The sequence below is a fragment of the Pundamilia nyererei genome, unplaced genomic scaffold, assembly GCF_000239375.1.
Source record: "Pundamilia nyererei isolate P.nyererei 1_Seehausen unplaced genomic scaffold, PunNye1.0 scaffold00238, whole genome shotgun sequence".
NCBI classification, from domain to species: domain Eukaryota; kingdom Metazoa; phylum Chordata; class Actinopteri; order Cichliformes; family Cichlidae; genus Pundamilia; species Pundamilia nyererei.
Window position 1 is genome coordinate 839,909 of NW_005187639.1, and position 1,412 is coordinate 841,320.

At 45.0% G+C, this 1,412-nt stretch overlaps 1 protein-coding gene across 1 annotated transcript in view; it reads right to left on the minus strand.

Moving 5' to 3' along the window:
- The window catches only part of LOC102193617 (disabled homolog 2-interacting protein-like), a 53,183-nt gene that overhangs the window by 40,498 nt on the left and 11,273 nt on the right, over positions 1 to 1,412 (minus strand). Inside the window, exon 4 of the mRNA XM_013914937.1 lies at positions 798 to 1,038. Coding sequence (XP_013770391.1) covers positions 798 to 1,038 — 241 coding nt within the window. The remainder of the gene's footprint in view (positions 1 to 797; positions 1,039 to 1,412) is intronic.

Genomic DNA, 1,412 nt, shown 5'->3' on the forward strand with positions numbered 1-1,412 from the left:
CTGGTGCAAATTACTGACCTCTGTCATCATTTTAAGTGGGGGAACTTGCACAATCGGTGGCTGACTAAATACTTTTTTGCCCCACTGTATAAATATATAATTTCTTCCTATTACACAATACATGACCACATAATGAAGCACTTTAGTATCCGATACAACACATTTAAAATGATTTGTACTTTAACCTCCTAGGACCTGGTGTCCACATATGTGGGCATCACATTTTGGGTTGTCTAGACCAAAATACAAATTTTTGCTCTACAAGGGCCTGATATCCACTTACGAGGACATTATACTACCACTGTTCCATCAAAGTTTAAAACGAATGTCCTCATACGTGGCTCTCATTTTTCATAGGAACAAAAATCGGGTAAAAAAATAAATCTGGTGTTTCTTTGTTTTTACATTGATCGGGTCCAAATCAGCCCAAATATCAAAGAGAAATTAAAAATGCTGCCGTGGAAGAGTTCAGGTCTTAGGAGGTTAATATTAATCTGTGACATCATCTATGACCGCGCTGATAAACTTTATTTAACCTGACGCGTCTCAGTGACCTGACATGGATCATACTTTCACCTGTCTCTGTGACCTTTGACCTCTGGACAGTAATATCCACCTACAGTCTCTCCACCCTCTGAGCTCCTGGTGACCTAAGGAGTCGTCTGCCATGTTGCCATGGTAACACAGATTATGAGATTAATAATGTGACATGATGTGATGAAGCAGACGCTCTAATCCGGCTGCGCTCACACGAAAAACACACAAGCACTCGCCGCCGCTTCTTTTTCTTTTCTTACCACCGCAAGAGTCAAAGTCTGCGTCCATCATCTGTCCACCTGTCGGTCCACCTGTCTGTCTGTGTCTCAATGCTCCTGTCTGTCTGTTCGTCTGTCTCCGTCTTCTGCAGCTGCTTGAACCCGTCTCATCTTCCTTACCTTTGTGGGCGGGGCGAGAAGGTGCCGAGGTCACATGGAGCGTGTATCTAAGCAACCACACAGTGCAAGTCTCCGCCCTCTCTGTGAGGAGCAGAGGATGAACCTGAAGGAGGAGAGAAGGGAGAGAGGAGGATCCGATGTTTTTCTTCTGAAACCCCGATGCCTGACCTCTGACCTCTGACTGGATAAACATGAGAATATTATAAAGAATCATAAAAAGATGTCAGTTACAGCTCGTCCCCAGCCCTGGCCCCGCCCCCGTCTAACAGTAGAGGTGTGCAGGTGAGTCACCGCTGCAGGACTGAAGATAAACTCTCCCTGTAAACTCGCTCGCTCATCATGTGACCCTGACCACTTCCTGCTTAGTCTGAGTCTGAGGATGAATTCATAGCCAGCCAAACTCCAGTTTCCAACAATGGCGGCCGCTACTAAGTTTTAATGTTACTCTTATCAATCTTTCTGGGTCACAAAATAAAC